The sequence below is a fragment of the Cyrtonyx montezumae genome, unplaced genomic scaffold (genome assembly GCF_038088225.1).
Source record: "Cyrtonyx montezumae isolate F1298 unplaced genomic scaffold, pur_monq_1.0 scaffold_16, whole genome shotgun sequence".
Classification (NCBI taxonomy): domain Eukaryota; kingdom Metazoa; phylum Chordata; class Aves; order Galliformes; family Odontophoridae; genus Cyrtonyx; species Cyrtonyx montezumae.
In genome coordinates, this window is record NW_027071892.1 from 13419498 (window position 1) to 13442187 (window position 22690).

The window sequence follows — 22690 nt, forward strand, 5'->3', positions numbered from 1 at the left end:
GCATCATCCCCGACAGAACCATTTGCATCCTTCAGCTCAACTCAAAGGCGTTTTGTTTGTGGTCAGCTTGTGGCATCAGGTGTATGTGCTGAGCAAGTTGGGTTGCTCATGGGATTGCAGCTCGAGGTTCCTGCCCCTGCTTGCTGGGGGCTGAAGGCATCGCTGTGCTTTGGGTGGGGAGTTCCTGGAGGTCCTTGAGCTGCTGTGCTGCCCGATGAGTGTGGGCTGTGGGACCAGCAGTGTATGGAACATCCCATTACAACTGACATCAGTAGCTTTCCCTGGTGGGGCAGTACTGAAGTAGTGTGTTTTGGCATTGCTCAGGCTGCTGCTCCTGTGACCTTGGGTTTCTACGGTCGGTACATTGATCTGTTTTAACTGGAGTAGAGCTAAAGAGAAAAAATGAGACCGGTTCTCTGTGCTTCTGATAGTAAACTTTGATGGGGGAGGCAGCCCTTCTGTTTCTGAAGGTTTGTGAAGGTAGTGCTCAGTGTCCTCATCTCTGCAGCACTTCTATAGCGTAGTGCCCTGGGGCCAGAAGGTTGCTGCAGCCTCCTGGGTAATGGAGGGGTGGAATGAGGAGGAAGCAGGCTGTAACCTGGCACATGGAAAGTGCTGGATTCATGGCAGCTCATCCGAGCTTAATTGAATTGCTATTAGAGATCCGCTCTATGTTGGAGACCTGTGCAGAGCCAGGCAGTTTCTGTCTCTCACCAGATAAAGAAGATTTTTCCGGAGTGATGTCATGTCTTTTTCTGGAGTTTGCCCAGGACGTTGTTGCTGAGCCTTAAATCAAACTCAGCTGAGAAATGTGAGAGTTTCTTAATACCTTTCTGCTCAGCACCCATCCCATCTCTGTTGTGGGTTTCATAATTCTGTGCTCTGAAAATAAAACACTGTGAATTCTGAAGTGCAGTGGAGGGATGGGGAAGGTTTGGCATCTGATGTGGGGAAGCACTGCATGGGGAAGCAGGTCAGCGTGCTGGAGCTGATCCTGAGCCTAGCAGACCTTCAGCAGAGAGCTGCTAGCAGTGGCTGTGCTGCAGTAGTAATAACATAAAGATGGAGCTGCTGAGAGCTGACAGATGTGGGTTGTGTTTTCTCCCTGTTGGAGACCTTGTCTCAGTTTTCCCCTTGGATGCAACAGAGAATTGCCCCTGCCCTGCCCTCTCTTGGAGGAGTGCGGAGGGATGGGGCTGGAAGGTGCCTCCCTGGCTCTCTCCATGGGGCTGTTTCTAAAGATGCTGTGGTCAGGGTGGGCATGGATGATCCCAGTTTGTTTCCATAGCCAGCTCTGTGAGGGCAGCCCTTGGTGTGGCACACTGCTAGCAGCCAGCAGCATATCCCCAAAATATCTGAAAGGCAGGAAAGGTGCACAGCAGGGTGTTAATTTCAGCCTTACGCCCTTTGCAGAGACTGGAGGGAGGAATTTTAGCATAGTGAGGTCACTGGGAGTCTTGCTCAATGACGTATTCAGGCCCAGATTTATGTAATTACAAGAGTTCATAAAGTGGGACCACCCTGCTACGGGGCTGAGGGGCAGTAGGTTCAGAAAAGCCCTGGAGAGAGGATCCTAAACCTGTTTGAAGTCAGTGATGAATTTCTCTGCCAGCTTCAGCAAAGCTCTGGTCAGCAGTTCAGTTCCTCTAATCCTTGCTTGGTTTGATCGATGGCAGCAGCCGCCCACGGTGAGGTTTTATTTTCAGGTATGGGAGATAGAAAATCCAGCTAGAACTGTTCAGGGCTTGGAATGTATTTTGGCTTTTCCTGTGTCCTGAGGGAAGCCCAGGCCTTCAGGTGCTGCCTGGGGCCCTGCAGTGGTTGGGAGCCAAAGCCTCAGCAGCACAAAGCTCAGGGAGGGAGGGAGGGAGGGCTGCCCATCTCCATCAGTGCTCTGTGGGGCTTTGGGAATTGGAAGTTCAGTGCTCCCTGCAGGGTGTGGTGGGCAGTCCTCGTGCCTCAGTTTCCTTCTCATGGTGCATCCTCCCGTGCAGCTTTTGTGCACTTTGTTGCTCAGTGACTGCAGGGAGGGCTCGCTGGGCTGCTTGTGTCCTGCCTGATTTCTGGTTTGGGAGAGATTTTGCCCTCGAACTTCAGCTTGCAGCAATGTGATGCTGCTGTTGTAGGGATGCTGCCATGACGATGCTGCGTGCCTGTCCTTAAATGTCTCCTCTCCTGGCTTCCCTCTGGATCAGACCTCAGATGCGTTCAGTGCTGGTAGAAGGGATGAGCACTGCACTGCCAACCCCTCAGCTTTCATCTGCCTTTCTGTAACAAAAGACAGGATTCACAGGATGAAACCATGAAGGTGATTTACCTGTAAGCAGCATTCCTCTGAGCAGCCAGCAGCTCCCGGGTGGCTATGCAGGGATGCCACTCAAGGAGGAAGCATTTGATTTCCAAGTAAAATTAGATTCCACCTCCACTTGTCAGTAACACAAGCACAAGACTTCCAGTAAAGATGTGTTCTGTAGCTGAGAGTTTTAACCTCTCGCAGGAGATATGGTCTGACTGTGCTGCAGCAGCTAACCATGGCCTTATCTTCAATATGTAAATGCTTGCTCAGTAATTAAGTTACCAGGGAAGCTGTGCTGTATCAATGAAGTGAACTGATGAAAGGGAAGATGTATTTTCTACAGTGCAAACCAACCCTGCTACACCTGCACTGGTCAGGTAACCACTTGGGGATCACGTGCCTCAATCTATTCTTCCCAGTGTTCATTCCTCCGTAGTGTTTTCAGGGAGGGACGTGCTTGCTGGGAGAGCAGCTTCTCCAGGAGTCGCTCAGTCCAGTGCAAGTTTTTCTTTGGAGAATATCCTTTGCACCTTCTTAATGACCTGCGGCCATCCTGAGGTCGGCACCCTGCTGCCTTCTCCCAGGCAAGGTGCCATGCGATCCCATCCGAGATACCTTCAGGGAGCGTGAAGGACTGTATTCATGTCTTTGTCACCTGAGAGCTACTCCGTAGGGAACGATAGCCTGTGATTAAAGAAACCGGTTAAAAACAGCTTAGGAAACTGGATTAGGTTTATAATCTCTTATTATGGTTCCCTTTAGCTGACAGCTCAGTGAAAGAAGGGGGTCTGGATTACACTGGGAAACATCGGAATTGACAGGAGTGTTTTCTGACTGTTAGGCTTAGTGGTGTCATGAATGATTTTAATCAGATTTAAATGGTGGCAAACATCACAAGCTTAATGGATTTTAGCTTTATTATTAGGGCTTTGCTTAGAAGCAATTTGGATTTTCAGCTGTGTGCCAGCAATGCAAGTGTGTTCGCCGTGACTTTAAAAGGGACTGCAAACCCAGGGACTGACCTTGCATTTGAATACCACATGCCCATGTATGGGGACAGACTTGGTCTTTTTTCATCAAACTGAGGACCTGGACGCGCTGCTAAGCTCAGCTCCACGGGGTTTTTTCCTGCAGAGGCGATGTATATGGCTCTGTTTCATGCATTGATCCCCAGCAGATGGGTAACTGAACAAGCAGCTTCTTCCATTCCAAAGGCCTTGCTGCTCAAATCCAAGCAGGACTGCAGTGTATTTTTGCAGTGATCTGCAGTTTGTTTTCCGTGCTCAGCTTCGATCTCAGAATGGTCCCAGGCGTGATGTACAACGTTCTCACTGCTTCATGTTAGAGGGAGTGGGTTTCTCTCCGCGTTGTTCCCATTGATGCTGGCGTTTTTCAGGTTCCCCTGAGCAGTAGCACGTGGCATCGCTCCCTTTGTCAGCGTCCTTGCTCTTTGTGTGCTACCCAAAACCACCCGCCTATGGCTTCAGGTACTCCCGACTCCGAGTTGGACGTCAGTAATGATGTTTTCCCCCAGAAGGCCAGCGAGAGGTCTGGAAGTGTTATCTCAATCATCTCCTAAATCCCGGCTTTGTGTGTGATGTAGCCATTCAAGCGCTAATTGCCTTTGATTAAGTCAATCACTTGCAGAGTGAGTGGGTTAATTGGGTATTGTGGAAGCAATCAATCTAATCAGCTGCTTGCATCCATAGCCGAGGCGCTACAATGCAGCGGGACAATAATTGTTTTATGAGCTCCTGGATGGCAGCAGAGGCAGACTGGGTGGCCACAAGAAACCTTTCTCTGCAAAATGGCCTTTAGGAAAGGTAATTTGCATGCTAAGTGCTCATTAGGAGAGGCCTGATTGACGAAGAGCTGGGAAATTCTCTCCTCTAAAATGTGTGTGAGTGAGAAACCGTCGGGGTCAGCACAAGGTGGATCCTGGCGGTTCTCCTGGCTGGGTGCGATGAGGTGGAGATGTCTTATCTTGCTTGGGGTGGGTCTTGAGGGTGGCATTGCTGCAAAATGGAGAAGTCCCACTTGGCAGGACGTGAGATGTGCCTGGCACCCACCCCGACGTAGAGCTTACCTCCCCGGTGCCCTCCCTGGGGCAAGGATGCTGTCTGTGTTGCAGGCTCACTCAATTGTGCCTGTCCAGCCCTTACTGAGGCCTTTGCTTTCAGAGCACAAAGAAATGCTGTCCCTTAAAGCAGTCAAACCAAGCAAGAGGTTTACAGTTCTTTCTGCAGCGTTATTTGAAATCTGTTCCGTTGGGAAAGGGTGAAACATGCCACCTCCTCTGCCCAGCTCCCCGATTATGGGCAAAATGGTTCATTTCTGAAGGAATATCCTTCAGACTGTGCTAAAAGGAGGTTGTGACATCAGCACTGGGGATTCTCCACTCAGCTGCTCCAAATAATTACGCTGTTCCTTAACCTCGCAGAGCAGGCTGGCAATCATCTCCAGTGAGTTCCTATCTCCCATTCTGGTTTAATTAATGTCTTAGGATGTTGATGTAGCAGATGAGTCTGCTTCTGACATGCAGAAGTGGTGATGTGTACCCTGTAATTTTAGCAGCAAAGTGATGTGGTGTAGTTCTGTTTAAATTTCCTTCACCTACGAAGCCCTGAATTGGGGTCAGAGCACTTTGTCTGACTGCCAGGAGGAAAGAAAACCTATTTCTGCTGGTGGAGGTGCTCTGCTCGATCTCAAGGAGAATGCAGTTGCTCTTGGATTGCACATATGAGTAAATGTTTTCCTCTCTTTCATCTTTCCATGCTCTGTCTTGCAGTGAGACCAGAAGAGAAAGATGGCACAGTGATGCATTTGTTCCTTGGTGTGGTGCTGGGTTTTGGGTATGTGAATGTTTCTCCTAAAAGCTTTGCACCAGACCTGGTTATACTGCTGACTGAGGAACATCAGGGAAGCTGGTGGTTCTGGTGCCTCCATTCCCAGCTGAAACAGCAAATTTAGCACCAAAGAAACCAGAAAGCAGATAGGGTTTAATTCCAAGTTCAGAATGCTTTATGTGGGATGAGGGAAAGCAAAGTCCAAGCAGTGCTTTTTTCTCCAGCACCTGATTGCCCCCTCTCAGAGTCGTTTCTTGTTCTCTGAGAACAAAGGCTGAAACAGAAAGAGTAATTTTGGGTACTTCCTATAATCCCCATGTCTGGAGGGACCAAAAACCCCATCAGTAACAGTGCCCCATGAAGGCGTTCTGACGTAAGGAAGTGGTGATATTCCTCTTCTTAAAAATAGGGAACTTGAACAAATTGCTGGAGGAAGTCGGGTGGGAAGATGCTGTGTGTGAGATTGTCTTGGTGGCAAATCCTCTCGCTTGCTTCCTGTGTGGCTCAGTGGCTGCTGCTAAGGCAGGGCAGCCCACGGAGGTGAGGAAGGGCTCTGATGTGCAGTGGGAGAAGTGCATCTCCAGCAGCCTGCAGTGCTGCTTCTCAACGCCTCAACTTGCTGTCTGTGCAGTCTTTGACATCGGGATGTTGAGGACGTGTCTTGCTGACATACTGATTGCCTGGGGATGCTGGATGAGTTCACGTTCAGTTCACGTCCAGTTTGTTGGGATTTGCATTTATCAGCACTGACAGGGGTGCAGGCAGCAAGTTTGGGCAGAGTGCAGGAGCAGCTCCTGAGGACGCAGCCCTGGAGGAAGAAAGAAAGAGAAAAGAAGCAAGCAAAGGATTTAAGAAAATCTGTGCCAGAGTACAGCAAAATTAGCAGCTGGCTTTGTCAGAGCAGCCAGGAGCTCTTTTGCAGAGGCAGTGGTTCTGGAAAGAGCCAGCATTCTTTTCTATTTTTTTATTTCTCTGAAGGAGAACAGAGTGGAATTCAATGCTGTGTTTTGGCTCAAAGGGCTGGAAAAAAAAAAAGAGATCATAATGATGAAAGTGTCTGTACATAAGAGGGCAGAGGAGCCTAGGTTTCCAGCCTGGCTTTGATGCTGGCTCGCAGTATTGCCCTGGGCAGCTCTCCAACCTTCTCTGTGCTTTCACCTTCCCGTGTAAAACCACTGGGTGCCAGGCTGTGTTTTCAGTAGACTTCATGCGTTTGCAGCTCTTGGAGATGGTCCCTGGGGAAACGCAGTGGGTTTTATTCCTTACCCCTTGAGTGTTAAATCACGATAAACGTATTGCAGAGAAGAGAAACTCAATCAGGGGATGCCTGCAGCATCTTTTCACCCTGTGCCATTCAGATACTTGCAGCAAAGCACTCCAGGTGAGCAAATGAAGGCGACCTGCAGCCAGGACTTGCGCAGGGAGCTGCTGTCAGGTTGTGCAGCTGAGAGCTGAGCTCGGCTGAGCTAACTCAGGTGGATGTTTTTTCAGCCAGCAGGTTCCTACCTTCATCTCTGCCTCGTGTTAAGCAAATCTTGCATGTTATAGCCCTATGAGCTGGGCAGGACCTGCTGCCTGTCTGCCTGCTGTCAGCCCCACGTCGTGGAGCCCTCATCCCCGCTCAGCTCTGTCATCTGCAGCCGCTGTCGGGTGGTCCTGCTGATACAACCTGTCAGGACGTGGTGCTCCCCGCACTGGGGGAATTAATGTGTGCCATAGTGGTGATAAGAGCACTCACAGCCAGTGCTGCTGCCCTGGGCTGGTTTTGCTGCTTCTCCTTGCTCAGACTGAGGACGATCCTGCTCGCTGTGTGCCTTTCTTTCTTACGCTGTGATTGCCTTCCCAGGGGTTGGTCGTATTTTGTTGTCTGCTGCTGTTTGGGTTGGGCAGAATGGATCGGCTGAGCTCACCAGTGCTACTTGTGGCTCTGAGGAGCTCTCTCCCAAGCCTGGAGGATAACCGGGTGGATGGGGATAAGAGCTCTGTCCTTGTAGTGCCCCCAGTGTCTCTGGTTTTGGTGCTCCTGGGCTGCTGTCAGTGCCCCGAGCATCCGGAGCGTGTTCAGCACTGCAGAGCTCAGAGAGGAGGGGACGGGGCGAGCAGCAGCATGGCTTCATGCGTCCAAGGAGAGCCCTGCTGCAACACATGACCCCCATTAAATAAAGCACCGAGGGGAGGGCTGCTGGCAGCTTTAAACGTTTCCACTGCTCGCATGCGCAGCGGGCGATGAGCGGCCGCGTGCCGGCAGCCTGCTGTGCCTCCCCGCCTTCACAGCCGTGGCACTTCTCGGTGCCAGATGCTGACAGCTTTGCCTCGTGTTCAGCCAAGGTCTCTGAGGACCTGGAGAAAGCATTTGGCGTAGGATTTCCTAAGTCCAGGTGGAAGAAAGTGCTATTTTGACTGCCAGCAGAGGCATGGTAACCGGGCAGGCGGTTTCTCTCGGGTTGGCACTGTTTGCTGTCTGTGTCCCTCTCAGAGGTCGCTCTGTGCTGTAGGGTACCGAGAAGGATTCCTGTGGAAGCGGGGACGTGACAACGGGCAGTTCCTGAGCCGAAAGTTTGTGCTGTCGGAGAGGGAAGGAGCACTGAAGTACTTCAACAAAAACGACGTGAGTTCCCGGGGCTGCCGTGGGGATGGGAAGCTGTGCTGTGAGGGCACCGGTGAGCTCCTGACGTGGGTGTGGTACCCATGGGCTGCTTCTCAGGGAGGGAATGCCATCTGTGGCACCACCTCACGATCCTCAGGGTTTCCTCTTTTTGGTGCCATGCAGTGGAGCATTCATCTTTTTCCCCAGAGCAGATTTCATGTACTGGAAGGGCAACGCAGAGCTGTTACCACGAAAATTGCACCTGTGATTAATGGTTAGACATGTGCTTGGATAGATGGATAGAGCGTTGTGTTTTAGGCAATGCCCCCAATCAGGAGTTTTTTTTCTGACACAGTAAGCTGCTTTCTCGTTTAAAAGCCAATTCTCAGGTGCCTGCTCACTCAGCTGTGTTTTCCAGGCAAAAGAACCCAAAGCAATTATGAAGATCGAACATTTAAATGCAACTTTCCAGCCTGCAAAAATCGGGAACCCACACGGACTACAGATCACTTACTTGAAGGACAATAGCACAAGGAACATCTTTGTCTATCACGAAGATGGCAAGGTGAGAGCACGGGGCTGTGTGTGCTCCTGGGGATGGTGCTGCACGCAGCCAGCCTGCCTCAACCCCACTGTGACTCGTGGGGATGTGGGACTTTGTAACGTGGAAGTGGGTGAGGAGTGCTCCAGAGCCTGGGGTGGCTGTTTGCCCAGGGAGGGTGTGGGACACATTGGCTGTTGCACTGAGAGTCCCAGTGCTCCTGGAGGTGCCCGAGGGGTCGGTCCAAGTGAAGCCTTTGTGCCTGCAGGGCTGTGCTGCAGGGATGTGTTGTGGCTCTGTGGCCACGAGTGTAACAGAAATCAGAGGAAGGAGCTCTTTCCTGAAGAAGCTGCATCGCACCGCTGTGCCTCTGTGGTTTGCTGACAGTCTGCTCGGCAAAGGCAGAATTTTACTGTCATTTTGGGGTTGAAAAAGCTGATTTTTCTACCGGATGCCCACGTGGAAGGAGTGGTCTGTGACTTGCAGGTGGTTGCTGTGAGCAGGGTGGGCTGGTCTCACGTGGTGGCTCCTGCTGCTTAGCGAGTGCTTGGGCAGGCAGCTCTGATGCCATCTGATAACACCTCAGCTGAATTTCTCTTGACTTCCTCGAAATTGCTCTGCCCCTTTGGCTGAATGAGGATGCAAGCTCATCACAGGTGATAACCTTCACTGGATTAAGGCAGCGAAGGAAGTCAAAGCCTAAAGGACAACCTGGATCGCCGTGCTCCTGCCCGAGAGCGCTGTGGGATGGGGCAGCTCCATGCAGCTGAAGGTTTCTTAGCACATTCCCATCAGCAGATGGACTGAGACCATCAGGGTGAGCTGTCCTGGGCTGAGGAGACACCCCGTCCCTGATGTCCCTGTGCAGTGAAGGTGCCAGTCTCCATCACAGCCATGGGAGGCAGTGATGCACAACGAGGGTTGTAGTTTGAAAATACATATGGAAGGAGCCCAAGATGCAGATTTCAGGTAACCAGCTCATACTACCAGAAGCAAATTACCCCATTGTGACCTAAGGGGCTTCTGGCTCATGGGCTGTGCTGAGCTCCTTTGAAATGAAGAGCAACATACCTGGCATGAGTGGGAGGAGCTGAGGAGCTTGCTCTCTGCGTCGGAGGCTGAGAGCCCTCACACAGCTGGCTGGAGCAGTGCAGCTGCGTGCATCACTCTGTGTCCATTTAACAAAGAACAGTCCTGGGTTTCTACCTGGTGGTGTTCTCCAGTGCCAGCGTAGCCTGGTCGAGCTCTGCTGGGAGCAAGGTTCGGTTGTCAAAGGGCACTCAGCCTGAGCTGCAGGTGGGGAGCAGAGGAGAGCGAGGCTGGAGCTCCAGGGCTGCACGCACACGGGGAGTGCTGAAGCTCCTGCCCAGGGCTGAAGCTCCCTCTGCAGGACTTCTCCTGAAGCCATCCCAGGAGCAGCTCAGCAGCACTCTCACCCAGGGATGTTTGCCTGGTACTGCCACAGCCGTGTGAGTGGCTCAGGTCTGGCAGAGGCTGCACATCCTGGCTTTGCAGGCACAGCTGTATGCCTATATAGAGAGATGGGACGTAGCAGCAGGATGGTCTGAAGTCAGTGAGAGATTCGTCCTCTGCTTTCTGTGTGGGGGGAAGCTGCCTCACGTCCCGGTCAGGCAGCACATGGTGATGTCAGGGTTGCCTTCCAGTTGGTGATTTTGGGAAGCATCACCACGTGAGCAAGTGCAGCTCCTTTTTCATTGCCTCACCTGTAACGGTCATCGTTAACTTCAGGAGCCATTTCCTCTCGCTGATCCTCTTTGTGCTGCTATCTGGGGTCTGCTTAGCTGCTTAAGATGGAAAAGCAAGTGATAAGTAAAAGCTCAGACAAGTAGGTCGGAGGTTTCCAGAGCTGTCTGTGTGTGTCCTCTATGCAGCAGCATCTGGGCACTGAGCTGGGCCTTGGGTGTCAGACTTGTGGATGTGATGGACAGGCTGCAGTGCTGGGGTGAAGGGATGTCTGGCCAATCTTGCAGCAGAACGTGGAGGAAAGTCGCTGTGGGCTCAGGACGTGGGCCATGTCCCTCGTGTTCCCTGCGTTCAGAGGGGCGAGGCTGGGGATGTGGAGCAGCCTGCAGAGCTGCTTTGGGCTCTGCTAATCTGAAGCACCTGAAGTCTCGTTTCAAAGCCACCAGCTGATTTTCCTCTGCTGACCTTCTCCCTCCCACACCGACTTAAACACGAGCAGATGGAGAGCAGGGGTGAGAGGCACAGCCAGATCTTCACGGTTCGGTTTTGTTTGTTGAGGGTTGGCACTAAACTGCACTCTCGTCATGGGGACGAAGTGATGGTTGAGATGCAGTGCAGCGGGATTGTGTGGCTTGGTTGGTGCAGCCCTCGTGACACACTGCTTTCTGTTCCTGTTAGGAAATAGTGGATTGGTTCAATGCCATTCGTGCAGCACGTTTCCATTACTTACAAGTGGCATTCCCTGGAGCCAGCGATGCTGATGTAAGTTTTCCAGCATGGTTTTTTTTTTTTTTTTCCCTTCTTTTTAGCATCTTGTAATGGAGCAGGAAAGCTCTGGGAAGTGTTCTGTCCTTCGGTGTGTGATGTGCAATTACTGCAGTGCGGGGTGCTTCAGACCACTTCCAGATTAAGGAATAGTTAAATGGGCCAGATACTAAAAACCAAAGGGAGAACCTCATCAGCCCGCAGTGGGACGTGTGGTTGGCTCACCCACGTGGAGTTGCTGAACACTTGGTTGGGATCTCATGGCTGAGGGGTGGGTGGGCTCGGGCAGGTGCCCTCAGCCGCCTCCACGTGATGCTGTGCTCTCATTTCTGTCCTGCTTGGTTGCTCCAGCTGGTGCCAAAGCTCTCTAGAAACTACCTGAAGGAGGGGTACATGGAGAAAACGGGGCCCAAGGTAAGCTATAAATGTTTCTGCAACACCTCCAAAAACAAGGCTTGCTCTGTACGGGATGGTGGAGCTGCCTTTCCCAGACATCCCTTGCCCAGAAGGGTCCTCCACACTGCCCAAAACTGCCCCTGTGCCCCAGTACTGCTGGGTCGGGCTTGGTGAGCAATGCACTTCGGTGTGTAATCCAGCTCTTTCTGACTCTGCAGCAAACAGAAGGATTCAAGAAGCGATGGTTCACCATGGACGACCGAAGGCTCATGTATTTCAAGGACCCCCTGGTAAGGCAGAGGTGCCTGGGCTGCATACAGGGCATGGCCTGCAGTAAAGCCCAGGCTGATGCTCACCAGAACGCACTGGGATTCTGTATTGCGGGTGCGGGGGGGGGGCGCTCTGCAGGGTCGTGGTGCTGCACTCTGTGCTCCTGGCTGCTGTCTTGTAGGATGCCTTTGCGAGAGGGGAAGTGTTCATTGGGAGCAAGGAAAACAGCTACAAGGTCCTGGAAGGGCTCCCACCATCCACGCAGGGAAATCACTGGCAGCACGGCATCACCATCGTCACCCCGGACAGGAAATTCCTCTTTGCCTGCGAGACAGAGGACGACCAGCTGGAGTGGATTACCACCTTCCAGAAAGTTATCAGCAGGCCCATGCTGCCTCAGGAATACGCAGGTGTGTGCTCATGAGGTCTGGAGAAGAACCTCGGCCCCTCGATTGGTCGGAGTAGGGGATGGATGGACAGGGATGGGGTGACTGCAGTCGCTCCCTTGTGCTGGTGTGAGTGGGGCAGCCCTCCTCTGCAAGGCTCACACTCTGGGGGGGTGTCATAGGACCATGGGATGGGAGGGACCTCAGAGCCTGTTCAGTCACCCAGCTCTGAGGACCATCAGACCCATGGAGCGCCCGCAGGGCGGTGTGCAGGGCTGGGCTGTCCCTGCCAGGGTTGTGCCCGTGGCTTTAACGTCACTTTTCTGTTGTTTTGTTTCAGTGGAAGCCCATTTCAAGCATAAACCTTAGATGGGACTGGCTGGGCAGACCTGAGGAAGGAGCTTCTGTTTACAACACGACGTGGTTTTATTTGAAATGTTAAAAAATAATAATTATTAATAATAACAGTAATAATAATAATAATACTTCCCTTTCCCCTCATCGTTCACTTGATCATGTTGGAGGCCAAGAAAGGCAGCAGCGAAACATGGGAGAAGATGCTGATCCAACACAGAACTCATTTCTGCAGCTCCCCCTGCACCTCGTGCCCTCGTGTCTCCTGCAGGTAGGGCCCTGTGCTGCTGGAAGGGCCCCCAGTGCGGGGCGAAGAGTCTCGGGGACACATCTCTTAGGGATGGGACACTCTCTGGACAGTGTGGTCTGTGATGCAAAACCCAAACAGGTTCCTCGTGGACAGTGATGGCTGTTGTGGGGGATGGGAGGCCGTCCCAGCGCTCTGCTCTCAGCACTGCAGCAGTGGGGCTGGTGCTAAGCTGCTTTTCCTCCTCCTCAGCTCATTGCTGCCTGAGCTCACAGGGGATGTGGACCAGGACTGAGGCCTCCTGCACTCTGGTGATGGAGCTCCCCCTGCCCATCCCCACCGGGCTCAGCCCACGGCCCTGCAGCTCTGGGGCTGCTGCCCTGCTCTGTGCCAGCTCTTTCCATGGGGGAGCGAGCCCCTGAGATGCTGACACCTGGAAACAAGAGGAGAGAAATCATTGTTTTTAAATGCAGGAAGTGCAGCTGAACTGCTGGGGGTGTTTGGAGATGACCGAAACGTGCGTCCTCATCCACGTCCTCCTCACCCTTAAAACTCAAAAAGGAGAAGCTTAAAACTACTGCTGGTAGGAAGCTCGTCCCCTCCCCGTGTCACTCCCCGTGTTCCCAGCCCTGCATCCTGCAGGCACCATGCCTGCCTCTGCCTTCCCCACGGGCCCCTGTCCTCGAAGCCACCGCTCTCATGGTGTAGTGCAGAGGGAGGAGCAGTGGGGGCTGTGCTGGGATGCTGGGGGGCAGTGCGAGCAGGACGTGGCTGGTGGTCTCCCCGTGTTGCTACAGGACTGATCCTCCCGGTGTCATAAACCACAAGTCAGTGTGGGTAAGCATCGTGGTGCTGATGCTGGCTCTAGGCCGATTCCCAACAGGGTGTAGAAATTCAGATGTCTGTGTTGTTGGCCTCGTTAGCTGCTTAAGCAGAGTGCACGGCCCGGGAGTGCCCGCTGATGGGCAGTGGGGGGCTGCTGTGGGGCCAGGGCTGAGCAGCAGGCTGGGCTGTGCCCACCTGCATCCCTGCTGCCCATGTGTGCCTCTGCAGACGGGTTGGTGCACTTTGTTTTCCAATAATTCTCTTATTTTTTTTTAATATTTTAACGATGATGATTTTTTTTTCCCCTGCCAAGAATACAAAAAGCTGCTTGAAGTGACATTTCGGCGCTGTGTTGAGCACTGTAGCTGCTGGGGGGGGGTAGGGGGGGGGAGGGTTGGGGCACAGTCCCTCCTGGTGGTGTTTGTAAGCAGACCCCTCTCGTGGGCTGTGTCTGTCTGTAATGTCACTGGTAATGGTACTACGTCATTCGCACCAATAAACGCTGATGTCGGACGGGTGCTGCTGTGTGCTGGCTCTGCAGGCACAGGTGATGGTGGAAGCACACCTTCCTCGTGTGCTGTGCCTGTGCTGTGTGTCAGATGGCAGCAGCACTGTGCCTGTGTGTGTGTGTGTGTGTGCAAAATTAGGACCTGTACAGTAACAGTTAGGAATTACGAAGTATTGGGTGGAAAAAAGACTTTGTATGGTGGGTATAGGTTCTGCCCCTGGTAATGAATCCTCCCCGCAGACTCTCAGAGAGCTCCCAGTATAAAGTGTTTATTGGAGACTTCACAATTAATTCACACAAAATCTGCCTTTCGTCGCCTTCTTCTCCTGTCTGCAGTCAGTCCCCTCCCTCCCCCATGCATGATTGCTGTTGATCGATCAAAGCCTTCGTGTTTTCATCGTGAAAAAATAAAGCGTTTCCCCGCTCTGTTCAGTGCAGAGCTGTGGCAGTGCTGTGCCACTGCTGGCCCCGAACTTACACCATTATTTCTTGATTTATTCTTTTTTACACCAAATGTTAAATGAATCCCTCACCCGAGAAAAATAAATACGTCATAAAGAAGCGGACGCTCCGCAGTATCCCTGTTCTTTGTGGGGAGCTGCCTGTGGCAATTCACTGCCAGGGATGTGGGCTCACAGAGGAGCAGAGCCAGGAGCCACACGAGGTGTTTCAGAAGCCAAATTTTTAAACCTGGGCAAGAGAGATCCACGTGGAGCCCACTGCCTACGTCCCACTGCCCGGCTTTTACTCGAGAGCAGTTCAATCTTGTGCTTTTCAGAGAGTATCAGCTCAACACGGGCGTGGGCTCAGCTGGAGCAGCTCACAATAGGCACTGAGTGCTGCTCCTGTGCACTGCCAGGCTCCTCGTGGGACTTCTGGCAGCAGCCTCAGCCCTCTGTGACTCACCCTGCCTTCAGGATGCTCCTTGCAGAGGGCAGGGAGGCTTTCTTGGAACAAAGATGGTAGGGGGTAGGTCGTGGAGCAGACCCAGATTTATTCTTTATTGAGTTATTGTGCAAAAGGGAATACTGCATCAGAAACCGTAGCAGAATATAGTTTAATCAGAGTCAGCAGCCAAGGCAGCAGGAAGCTGCTAACACTCACTCCCGTGGGTTCTTTTGGCTACTTTTTGTTGGTTTCTTCCTTTTGTTTACATAAATAATATAGACCGGACATTATAAACATTTCAGCAACCATTTCTAAAAGACTGGAGGAGCCCTTTTAGGCGCCAAGAAACAACTGCAGGATTCAAATTCCAAAACTGTCTTTGGAGTCATCGAATCAGCAGCTGAACGTGGCGCCCCACGGCACAAAGGTTCAGTCGAGTTCAATAGGACTGCTGTCTTCCTGCCCATCTTCTGTGTCATCATCATCTCCAGTTCCCATCAGACTGTTTAAAAGATTTCCTAGAACCAAGTACACGACAGCCACGCTTCACTTACCACCTCCGTGTTCTCCTCTCAAGAGCTCTCCCCCCCATCCTGGTGGGGTTGATTTCAGTCAGCAGAACTGCTGGCACAAACCTTACCTAGTAATCCTCCATAGGATGATGTCTGCTTGGGTGGGACGCCAAAGAAAAGCTGTCCTATTCTATCTAGGTACTGCAATGACACAGCAAGGAGAACAACGTCAGCCCCACGTTACAGGTGGAAAAACCACGGGCAGCAGTCACAGCACGAAGTGAGACCGCTGACTCCTACCCACAAGCTGTGCTCCACATCCCACTTCCCAACACGGCACCAAGAGAAACTGAAATGCCATGCCTGATAAGATTTATTGCTTTCCATTCCCACTAATAACACACATTCTTCCAAATAAAAGCTACCCACTGTCTGGAGGGTCCTTAAAGCAGCACCCAGGGGCTGGTTCAGCCATACTGCATGCAGTGTGACCCACGTGGTTTGCACACACTGAACCATCAGCCATTATTTAACTCGTCCCATGGGTTACAGCCTGCTGCAGTTCCCAGAAACTCACCTCATTATACATGGGATCTCTTTTCAGGGAAGGTTGATACTGTTCACACAATACTGTAAATACTGTTAGTTTTCCCCTAGAAAGGAAACAACCAAAAATGTAATCTCAGAAGCAACTGAAAAGGAAACTAAGTAAGTCCAGAGTGAGAAAAATCACACCGTACCCATCAACAGCCAATAACAGAAACCAGATGAAGTTTAGCAGTGGTTGCACAAAGGGTGGACCCTTTTCTATTGAAGGATGTTTCTGTGTATACGTTGTAAAAACAACGGAGGCGCTGGTCTTATTTTTTAAGCAGAGAAATCTGCAAAAGGAAACAGAACAGGTGAAGTTAAAAAACAGAGAAGAGTATAAACTGCTACAGGAGAGGATTTGGTATGGTGCCCGAGATCACTTTGTAAGACAATAAAGGATGTACGAAGTGCCTCTGTCTAAATGCTGAAAAAAGAATCCCTTTCTTGTAACTGATGCTCACAGACACAAATACTCACAGCATTGTTCAGAGTCCTACATACAGTGGACCTATATAGGGGATTTTCTACTGCTCGCCGTCACTTCAATCTCCAGCAACCAACCAGGGAAAGCAGGACACATCCAACATGACAGCTGGAGGCTGCCAAGAGATGGCCTCGCCCTCGCCTGCTGCCCAGGCTGTCTGCACCTCCTGCTCAGCCTCCCCCTGAGCTGCTTTCCCTGTCTGAAGGAGCCATCCTCTGATTAAACTCAGGAAAATTGGCTTTGTCAGCCTCAATTGTACGTGAGCTCTGCAAATTCACACACAAGCTTGCACTCCCACGTCCTCTGAAATAAATGCTTCAAGGAAATGAGAGCCAACAGCAGTTCTGAGAAACCATTGGCCTGTGCTGCTCGTAAACCAGGGTGACCCAACGTTAATAATCTCTTAGGACAATGAGATGGAGAGCAAGTCTGTGCTACACGTAAACACAGAGCCCATTAAGTCCCAGGCTTGGTAAGCACATCTCAGTAATTCCCAACTAACCAGGCACAAAGTAGTGCTAGCAAAAACTAAGACTCGTGCTCTGAGGGTCAAACAGATTACAATAACTCTTCAAGCAATTAATACAGTTTCAGGTTTTGACCTTCACACATTTTTTTCCCCACTCCACACCAGTTTTGAGGTGGGTTTCTATTGCTACCACACACACTGGGTTTTGGAACCTCTGGTCAATTCCACAGATAGCTTTGAAAGGACATTCAGTTATCAGGATTAGATTAAAATCGGCCTCACACACAGCAGAACAGTTTAAAGAACAATTTAACACCTACTGTAGGACTGCCTGTGCTACAAACATGTCCACCTCACTGCGATAGCCTCTGGATGAGGAGTATTCCACAAGCATGTTTGCACAGCCTTCACCATCTGTGGAGTGCAAGAAGTGATACCGAGATTCACTATAGTTTTGCTCTATAAAAGGAAAAAGAAAATGGCATTTAAGAAATCAGTTCATCACAGCTGAACATAAAAACACATTTGCTAGGCTTGTATGGACAGAAAGAGCTGCACATGGTATATAAGCAGGACAAGTAGCAAAAAGGAGGTGGACTTTTTCCCCCTGTAAATTACAGATGGTTGATGAAGCCCAACAGCACCCAGCACCTTCTATGTGCACAGAAAGGCATTCCCTATTTTTAGCATAGCCTACTCTTGCTATCAAAGTCAAAACTGCCTTCATGTGCTGAACAGAACAGCAATTATGCAGAAAAAAATGGTGCAAGAAATTAAAATGTTTTGTTAGAGCTCGAAGCCAAGCACCACGCAAAAGCACCACGGTGACCACGGTAACTGGAAACCTGCTGATTTTTGGAATTTAAAAGCTTGGTTCAAAAATCATTTCTGATGACTCTCAACAGCTACTGGCTGCTAAACAAAACATACACACTCTGGTCTTCAAAAGAACAGAACAGCCAACAGAACAGCCCTGCTCCCCAGCAAGTTTCCTGCTAATGACTCTTAGCCAAACCACCCCAGTGCCTAAAGGATCATCCCTCCCTTCTCCCAAAGAGCTTTAGAGCAGCTGTGTTTTGGGGTTTGCATGGATACAGAGTTAAGGGCCTTTTGCTGTTGTTATTAGTGCCAAAAACCTGAAATTATTGCAAGCATCAGACAACAGAAGAAATCATTTCCATCTCAGCTCTTCTAGGCTATTTCCAAAATAGATCTCTTCTATATTTTCAAAATAAGACACAGGAAAGCCAGTTGATTTTTCTTACCTTTCCACAGGGTAATGGCTAGTAACTGGTGCAATTTTGGATGGCCAAGTTTTCCTGATCCCCCGCTAGACCACTTCAGTGCTCTGGATACGAAAGCCACTCTTTCAGGAGAATTTGGATCCATTAAACTAAACAATTTAGCCAAGTTTTCTACAAGGAATAACATTCACAAATACATAATGTTAAAAGAAACAGGAAGCTGCTTCTAGTGCTCCTTTAAGGTACAACCCTTAATAAGACAAGCTCTGTTCTCAGTCTTTTTAAGGTATCTTGAAAACAGTGACTTTGAACTGCAGCAAATACACCAGACACATCACACCAATCCTGTCATGGTTTGGGACAGGGAATCCCAGAGCTTCAAGCAGCCCTGTGGAGGGGACGTGGAGCAGGGGGAAGGCTTTTGGCCACAGGAGTGCTCACCTGTGCACAAGCCTGTAGGTCTGAAGAGGACCACCAGAAGTCACCGGTGGGATACAGAACGTTAGAGCCCACCTGAGGCAACAAGGAAGGGCTCTGCCAGCCCCCTGTGCCTCCTGCCCCCACCCACACTGCAGCCTGGCAAGGCAGCTCTCAGGGTCTCCCTGAACTGCCTGCTCACGAAATCTGAACAGGAGAAGTAAGCGAGCAGCTGATTGACAAGCACTGTGTGCACCACACTGCTGCTTCAACAGACAGTGCCACCCAGCAAAGCCTCAGAGCTGCAAGTCACTGTGCAGACAGTGCATCCCTCCTGCAGTGAAGAAGGGAGGATGCCACAAGATGGCACGTTAATTCAAAGCACATCCCTTTGCTCGCAGCACTGTCAGTTATCAGGAACCCATTCTCCTCCAGCTCATTTCCACCCCCCAGCCACGTGGGATGACAAACAGCAATGATTTCAGGTTCCAGGACTTAACGCTCACTGAGAAGTGAGAACACCCCAACACCATCAACCCACGGGCAAAGGTCACCATACCTAAAAGGTCATCTGTTACTTTCGCATCCGACTTCTCCAAAGACTCCAAAACCAACATGGACAGGTCAGCAGCACTGTTTTGCTACAAAACAGACACATACCATAGTGAAGAACAGCAGTGACTCAAAGGAAACATCGTGAAAGATTTCACTTCTTATGCAGAACTCTGTCAGAGGCACGTCAGTGCTCTTAGCAGCAGTTACAGGTAAGGAACAACAGGAAATTTCAATCCCATCTTACACACATTTACAGACGTGATGACAAGGAGAGGCATCCAGGAAAGCAAAACAGATGTGGTTAAGGTCACATTTGGACATTCACAATTCCAGTTTGAAACCATCTTGTGGAGAGGAACTCCACAAAGAGATAAAGCAATAGATCATGAAGCAACTGCCCCGAAACTTGCCACTGGGAATTCACTACACCCCCAACACCACACATATAACATACCTGGTTATGACTGAAGAACAGCAGAGCCCCTGAGAACATTAACTCCCTCGCTTCCACATATTTTCCTTGTGACATATACCTGGAAGCAACAGCAAAATCTTAATAAATGTTACTGCAAAGCAAGTTGCACATGCATCAATTAATTGAAAGGATTAAATTATTTGATTCCACTGCCAGTGAGGGGGCATCAGCCATCCACACTGAAGCCAAGCAGGTCTCCAGGACTTAGAGCAGCCTGCAGGGTCTGCCACACCCCACCATACAGCTGCTGCAGCTCCTCCCTTCCTCATTTAGGGGTAAACCAAGAAACAGAGGACAGAACAGGTTCCCAACAGTGACCACAAGGACAGCTATCTCCTACACAGCGCAGTGGGCAATGACAGCTCTTGGGCTGTCACACCTTCAGATTAGAAACGCAGCACTAACTACGAGAGCAGTTAAGGATAGTAGGGCTTTCTTGGAGTTAAGTGCTTTCAGCAGCTCAGAGCCACAGTAAACACCTCGTGCATGAGCTGAGCAGCTCAGCACCTGCAGCCTTTTGCAGCTGGCCTCATGCCCACCTGTGCCTCCAGGCTCCTGGCTCCAAAGCTCTCGTGGACCCACAGAACCATTTCCAGAACACTCCTACTCTGGGAATGGCTACAGGTGGCACTAATGACAAATGCTTTACAACATAAAACACGTTTTAAGAACTGGTTTTTGAAAGATCTTATATTAAAAAAAATAATGGAAGTATTCACTCTGTGAATCTAAATGGCACTTAGAACCAACAGAAACACTTTCAGAGCTGAAATCTGGGACAGATGATCCATAGCAGACTACAAGCGTCAGGAAAACAGAAGTCAGACACACATTGAGGCAGTAACACTGAACCTTTGATTCAACTGCTAGAGCACACACAGCACCGGGCTCTGCCCAGCCCACCTGCAGCCAGCACTGCCCAGGTACTGCAGCTCAGCCCGGACAGAGGAGCACCTTCGTCCTGCCACGTGGAGCACAGCGAGGGACAAGCACTGCACTGCACTGCACGACACAGCTCTGTGATAATCCTTCCTCCCCACCCTCCTCCAACCCCCAGCATACTTTGGCTTCTGACTGCTGAAGCTCTGAGTCAGGATTTCAGGTCTGACTAGCACTCATGATGGAATGGACTAGCACTTACAGGCTGGTTTTGATCAAAGCGAATCAACGCTGTGCATCCCCATTACAATTCTGCAGCTGAGAACACCCCACTCCGTGCTGATGTCTCTCTGGAAATCTGTTTACATTTACATACATTTTACAGCACACAGTCTTGTCTGACTGTCTGGGACTCCTTCCTGGTCTCAGTGATTTTCCAAACAAACCTTCTCTGTTTCATTCTTTTTTGCCTGGAAGGAAATCCCCTTCTTAGCCACGCTAATATCACCATTCCCTTTAATTGGGCACCTTCTTTCTCTTGCATTTAAAAGGGAAAAGGCAGGAACTTTCACTCCAAATTAATACAGTAAGGCTTAAGCAAAGCATGTGAGCTAACGCATTTAAAAGACAAGATGAGAAACAACTGCTGAACAAAGTCATCTTCCACCACTGCAGCCACCACCTCACGTAATCCTTCCGATAAAATGGGCGACACACATCTCAGATTTACATTTATCCTCAGATATAGTTTAAGTCCTAAAACTTTGACGTAACCCTCACTGATCCCAACAGAGGTCTACAGAGGAACACCACTGCTGTGTGATGGTGCTCAGTATGGAGCAGGAAGGGCAGCAATGGGAAGAGTGCACCGAGCACGTTGTGCCCGTGGCTCCGCAGCGCTGAGCATGCAGCACCCCACACCCCTGGCTGCTGTGTGCTGAGGGTACCCATGTGCTGATCCCATTCAGCTCTGGGGACAGATGGCACAATGGAGCCTCGAGGCCGCTGAGGGCAACATCCCAATCCTGACACAACCACGAGCGAACAAAGCCAGGGCCAATCAACGAAGCCTCTGCAAGGGGTACCCAGAGAAAGAGGGTGACAACAGCAAGTTGCCATGGCTGTGAACAGTGAAAAAAAATGCAAGAGGTCGCAGTAGTATATCTGACTGAGCATTCAAGTCTCCTCTACTTAATCACCGCCACATGCACAAGAAAGGAAGAGCATCTTCACCTATCAGCTCAGTCAGCTGGGGAAGGGGAATGGGGGCTGCCCAGGGACAGCGCTCAGGGGGAGGGCACGTGAGGAGCAGCAGCCAGCTTCCAGAGGGGCCCAGCCTCAGTGCCAAGGCAGAAATGCACAGAGCATGGGAAACACGCACGAGGAAGCAGAACTTTTAGTCCAGCCTCGGGGCCAGGATATCCCGGACTCCGGTGAGCAGTAGTGGGATGTCTCAGGAGCCCGGAGTGCTGAGCTGGACGGCTGCAGGCTCTGCAGGACGGAGGTGGGGAGGGCCTCTATGTCAGGGAAGGCCTGGCCTGCACAGAGCTGGGCAATGGCAATGCGAGGCTCGGGTATCTCTGACGAAGAGTCAGGGGAGGCCCACAAGGGCGACGTGCGAGGAACACCGCCGGGGGTCCTACCGCCGGAGCAGGGGAGCGGGCGCAATCCGCCTCCTCAGCCCAGCAAGCAGCGGCCCCGGGCACGCCGGAAAGCCGCGGAGCCACGAAAGCGGCGGCGGGGAACGAGGGAAGCGACAGCCGAGCCCCGCGGGAGCGCCGCGGCACACAGGCCGGGCCCGGGCTCCGTGCCGCCCGCAGCCTGCCATGCGCGCGCCCGCCCCGCCCCGCCCCCGCGCGACCCAATGAGAGAACGAGAAGCGCAGACGGACAAGAGCGACGGCCAATAGGCAGCAGGCGTGGGCGCGGCGGGCGGCGGCGGGGCGCAGTGCGTGGGAAGGCTCTGGAAGGCCGCGCGGGGGAGGGGCGGGCGGCTGGCCGGGCCGGGCCGTACCTGAAGAACAGCGTCCGGTACATCTGGTGCGCCTCGTAGTAGTCGCCCTTCTCGACGCTGGCGCGCAGTTTGCCCTCCACGCGCTGCACGCCGCCGCGGTTCCTGCCGCCGCCCTTGGCCGCTTCCTGCTCCGCCGCCATAATCGCCGCCGCCATCGACGCGGAGGAGCGCGGGGGGGGGGAAGGGGGAAGGGAGGGCGGGCGGGAGGAGGCGGGCACAGACGCGCGCAGCCCCGGAGCGCCGTCGCGCCTCAGTGCCCGGCTTCCGCCCGGCGCTACGGCGGCCCGCGAGGGTCAGGAGAGCTGCTGCGCGGAGTCACGTGGTACCGGGGGCGGGGCTTAGGGGCGGAGCTGCGGCCGGGAACGCCTGGAGCAGCGCCTTGAACCCTACGGCATCGCCCTGCTGGCACACGGAGGAGGGGGCTTTAAATCGTTAAAA

The 22690-nt window shown here is 51.7% G+C and overlaps 2 protein-coding genes across 4 annotated transcripts in view; one reads left to right on the forward strand and one right to left on the reverse strand.

The window, feature by feature from the left end:
• Positions 1-12718, forward strand: part of ADAP1 (ArfGAP with dual PH domains 1) — a 32280-nt gene extending 19562 nt beyond the window's left edge. Inside the window, exons 5-11 of the mRNA XM_065732881.1 lie at positions 7638-7750; positions 8148-8294; positions 10653-10736; positions 11091-11153; positions 11354-11425; positions 11587-11815; positions 12132-12718. Coding sequence (XP_065588953.1) covers positions 7638-7750; positions 8148-8294; positions 10653-10736; positions 11091-11153; positions 11354-11425; positions 11587-11815; positions 12132-12160 — 737 coding nt within the window. The 3' untranslated portion in view covers positions 12161-12718. The remainder of the gene's footprint in view (positions 1-7637; positions 7751-8147; positions 8295-10652; positions 10737-11090; positions 11154-11353; positions 11426-11586; positions 11816-12131) is intronic.
• A 2151-nt stretch (positions 12719-14869) lies between these two features.
• Positions 14870-22426, reverse strand: GET4 (guided entry of tail-anchored proteins factor 4). 3 transcript variants are annotated; one of them, XM_065732883.1, is made up of 9 exons: positions 22253-22426; positions 19340-19418; positions 18890-18971; positions 17935-18084; positions 16990-17083; positions 15866-16006; positions 15703-15778; positions 15254-15326; positions 14870-15131 (listed from the first exon to the last, which is right to left on the reverse strand). In XM_065732883.1, exons 1-9 carry the CDS (start codon positions 22405-22407, stop codon positions 15043-15045), a joined length of 939 nt encoding a protein of 312 aa, XP_065588955.1. In that variant the 5' UTR covers positions 22408-22426; the 3' UTR covers positions 14870-15042. The 3 variants fall into 3 exon arrangements, with proteins under 3 accessions (XP_065588955.1, XP_065588954.1, XP_065588957.1); XM_065732882.1 differs by having other exon boundaries at positions 16990-17128; XM_065732885.1 differs by lacking the exon at positions 22253-22426 and adding an exon at positions 20423-20511 and having other exon boundaries at positions 16990-17128.
• Between the last annotated feature and the right edge of the window lie 264 nt (positions 22427-22690).